Genomic DNA, 3,985 nt, shown 5'->3' on the forward strand with positions numbered 1-3,985 from the left:
CTCACTGACAGCAGGTCAAAACAAGGGCTGTTGTTCAGGTGACAACATGAGCTGATAAGCTTCCTTTCTCATATTATCAAAACTTATCCCATAACTGAAAGAAGCAGATCCTGACATTCACCTAGACAGCACCATTCAAACTTTAGTAACACATAAATGAACCTTTCCTAATTCTGCCTATGTGCATTCTCTTTTGATAACTTACCCAAGAAGAGACGATCCATGGAGCCAAGCTAAATAAGGACTGCAACTAATTAGTCTGGGATTAATATGGCTTAAAATGAGCATCACAGCACAGTGCCTTCTCATGCTTGAAAATCAAAGGTATGAGAAGAAGCTTATGGGACAATGCACTCTGCAAGCCCTCACACTTGTCCCTGGTGTAAGGTTCAATTTGACATGTTGCATCCACATCAGAAAAGGAAAATAGCACTCAAATCTGATTTTTTTTTTAAACAGTGAGTTTTGTATATTTAAAGCAAATAAATACACACTGAAAAGTACGAGTCGTACACAAGGCCTTAAAATTACAAAGCAATCATTCACTCACAGCACAGAGTCCCAATATGACAGCACAAAGCAAACACCATGCTTTTTTTCCATTCCCAGAGAAAAATGCAAGAATAGCCAGTACTAATAGCAGTACAAAGACTGCATTTGCTTTGAGATGAAGTAAAACAGAACAAGACACAGTAAAAAATAAGTAGAAGTAAAATGCACACTTTTAAAAGTTCAGTAATATTTGGATGGTGTACAACTTAGTTGATTATAAAAGCACTAATGCTGTCTATCATTAGATTTCAGAGTTGCCTTTAAGTCTGGTTTGTTGGTTGCTCAACGAATACTGTCATAAAAGCCAAACCTACATATACTGATTTAATCTATCACATGAAAAAGCCTTCCTGTTTACTAAAAGCTTATCTTACTGCAGTCTTAATAGCTACTTCTGCTAGCACCCTTTGACAATTTTCTTACCACTGCCTCGTTCTTTGGAACAGACGGATTTAACATTGTGAGAAGGCTGCCTGGGATCCAAGAAGGAGACATGTGCCTGTGATCCTACTGCATACACTGACCACTCTTGACCATAAGCCAAACACACGTTCTCCCTGCAGTATGGCAACTTTGTGGAAAGTAACTGGAAACAGAAGAAATAAAAATCAATCCATTATGAGAAAAGAGCAAAACATTAATAGAACAATTCTGAAAGCTATGTTCAAGGAAGTTGCAGTGAAAAGAGCAAAATGCAGCTAAAAAATAAGTTCAGCACAAAAACAGAACTTTAAGAAAAAAACAAGAAACTGATGCAGAGAAAAAAAGGTGAAGGAGATGGGATGCCTTATCTAAACAAAACTGAGATGACAAAGGCTGAAGCCAAGTATTACACAAAGAAAAAATAACATTTTGGCAAAGTGTTTTAAATCTTTCTAAGCTGCTGTTATTCAGCAAGTGTACACAGACATCAGCTCTCAGCTGAAAAAGCTTACCTCATACACCAGCATGTCTGGGTTTGATCTGCAATTACACTTAAGTGCAACTTCCTTTATGAACACTGCTAATCAAGTATCCATCACACTCTATGGAACAGTTCACTTCAGCTCACCTAGAACTGGCAGAAAGTTAAAAGCACTTCCCACCATCCAAAATAAGGAGACTGGGGAGTTTCCTCTCCTCAAATTCTAATTTTTAGGGCATTTCATTTTACATAAAGCTTTCAGGTGTTTCACAAACACTGCTGCTCTTTCCTCAAGCATTTAAAGCAGATGAAGAATAGTGAACAGCCTTAACTGCTAGGCAATTTTTGAAATGTAACACCAGCAAACAGAAAAGCACCTTTGACAGTGTGTGCTCTGCTTTCCAAAGATGAAAATACCCATCTAGGGACACAGCTCCCAGCTCCTATTAAAAAAAAAAACAAAAACAAAAACAAACAAACAAACACAAAACAAAAAACCAAACAAACAGTAAGAAAGTTAGTTTCTGCATTACAGATATCCTTACGAACCCTCACACTCTACTAGGCAGGCTGCATACTCTGGATTGAATAATCTGCATAATCCTGTACATGCTTATCAAGATAAATCTTCATTTTTTACTGATCTTGATAGAATGCAATACAGCACAAAGGTGCTAGGTAGAATAAGAATTAATAAAACAGTAAATAACAAAAATAACTTTCAAAAGCATAGATCTTGTTAGGCAACCAAATAATAAATCATTAGACAGTACAAGATAAAGTTGACAATTCTCTTCAGTAGCTCCCCCACTGATATGTACCCTGAACCAAACATTTATTTCCAGGCACTACTCTACTGAAAAAAGCTGTATGAAGTCTCCATCATAAAGGAGTAATTAACAGCTACAATGAAAAACAAAACCAACAGGAGGACTGTGCTTCTGAGAGCACACCCACCTTTGCTTCAGACTTTTGTTCTTTGAGGGCAGAAAGAAAAGTAGTGGAGGAAGAATTGCTGCTCCCACTTGGCCCAGTACAATTCATCTCTAGTGATAACAAGAGATCAGCATGGGAGAGTAAACGTTAAATTTTCTGTTTGTCAAATGCCAACAAAATAACACCAAAGCAAACACTGGTCCTGGCCTGTGTGTCAGTCACCTCACTTGCTAAGCAATCCAGCAACGATTCAGCCATCAAAACAGGAACTGCCTGAATATTAGCTGGTCTTCACCAGAGGGGAAGGAAAGCAGCAAGAGCACTCAAGAGTGGGATTCAAGCTGCAAGAGATGCTCTGGTGCTCTATCTGCTTCTTGAAAACATCCCTCTCCCCCGCTTTAGGGTGCAAGTCTAAAATCAAACCCACTGGAAAACTGTTACTTCTGCAAGCATATAATTTTTTTTTTCTACTGGACTTCTCCATTAACTTGGGGCAGAAGCAGACATAGCAGATAAAGACAACCAACTCATATGAGAAGAATGCAAAAAGGTGAGGGGGAAAAAATATCAGGTTGCTTATTTGGTATTTTTGATTTAGATTATTTTTTTCTTTTTCTAATACATATGGATAATTCCAGGACTTTTCAACTGTCTTGCTTATCTTACTGACCTTGTTCTTATTGTTAAAAGCCAATGCTCGGACTTTGCAGTTGTCAGGATTGGTGTTCTCCTTGGGGATATCCTTCAGAGCCCTGTGTGTTATGTGGGCATAGACAGGAACTTGAGAGAGATTATGCCTGGCATCACTTTTGGACAACACATCCTCTGTGACTTCCCAGAGACCCATTGAACCATCCCGGGAACCTGAATAAACAGTCCATAAATCAACAGGCCATTTCACATATACATAACTCCCCTTTTTAAAAAAGGAATAAACAATAGGTCTGAAAGAAAGGATACTATTAATTTAATCTAACTGAACACACTGTCGGTGCCTATATATTAATTATTATACATAAAAACATGATTTTACTGAGCTGTAAAGTTCATAACATTGTGAATTTATTGTCAACTGGTCTATCTACACAGTTTCCAAGCAGTTAGATAACCTCATCTGTTTTCAAACTGATTAGGATGCATCAAAAAACACAATCCTGTACAACAATTACCATTAAAGATTCACATGTAGAATAAACTCAGAGGTGACTGAATAGCCTATGCATTCAGCCTCATTTTCCAAGGCCTAGACTGACAGTCTGTTAAGCCAGTATAAAAACTTCCAAGAAAACTCAACTGGGTTTGCATCAATTTGGTTGATTTCTGCCAGTATGCTTATGGATAAGTACACACGTTTTTGTGAATGGAACAGAAACAACTACTTCAAACCATTTTCAAACCAATTTCTATCAAACCTATTATTGAAATTATTTTTCTTAAACCCATGCAACCTTTTGTTTAAAGAATGCAACACAGGAACTGAGGCTCAACAAGCAAGAACTCATTTTATTTTTCTACTGAATCTGAAGATATTAATCCAAAATATGAATCAGTAAGACTAACAATACTGGATGAAAAAAGCTGAATGTCTTTGGT

At 37.3% G+C, this 3,985-nt stretch overlaps 1 protein-coding gene across 1 annotated transcript; it reads right to left on the reverse strand.

Annotated features, from left to right (window-relative positions):
- Window positions 1-949: 949 nt before the first annotated feature.
- LOC104471908 (DDB1- and CUL4-associated factor 12) lies at window positions 950-3,256 on the reverse strand (the record flags this gene model as incomplete). The annotated part of the gene is made up of 3 exons (XM_010087410.1): window positions 950-1,138; window positions 1,834-1,899; window positions 3,063-3,256. Coding segments are annotated over 3 exons (449 nt in total), but the record flags the coding sequence as incomplete, so codon positions are not given.
- Between the last annotated feature and the right edge of the window lie 729 nt (window positions 3,257-3,985).

This window comes from Pterocles gutturalis, unplaced genomic scaffold (genome assembly GCF_000699245.1).
Source record: "Pterocles gutturalis isolate BGI_N339 unplaced genomic scaffold, ASM69924v1 scaffold9806, whole genome shotgun sequence".
In the NCBI taxonomy this organism is placed as follows: Eukaryota; Metazoa; Chordata; class Aves; order Pterocliformes; family Pteroclidae; genus Pterocles; species Pterocles gutturalis.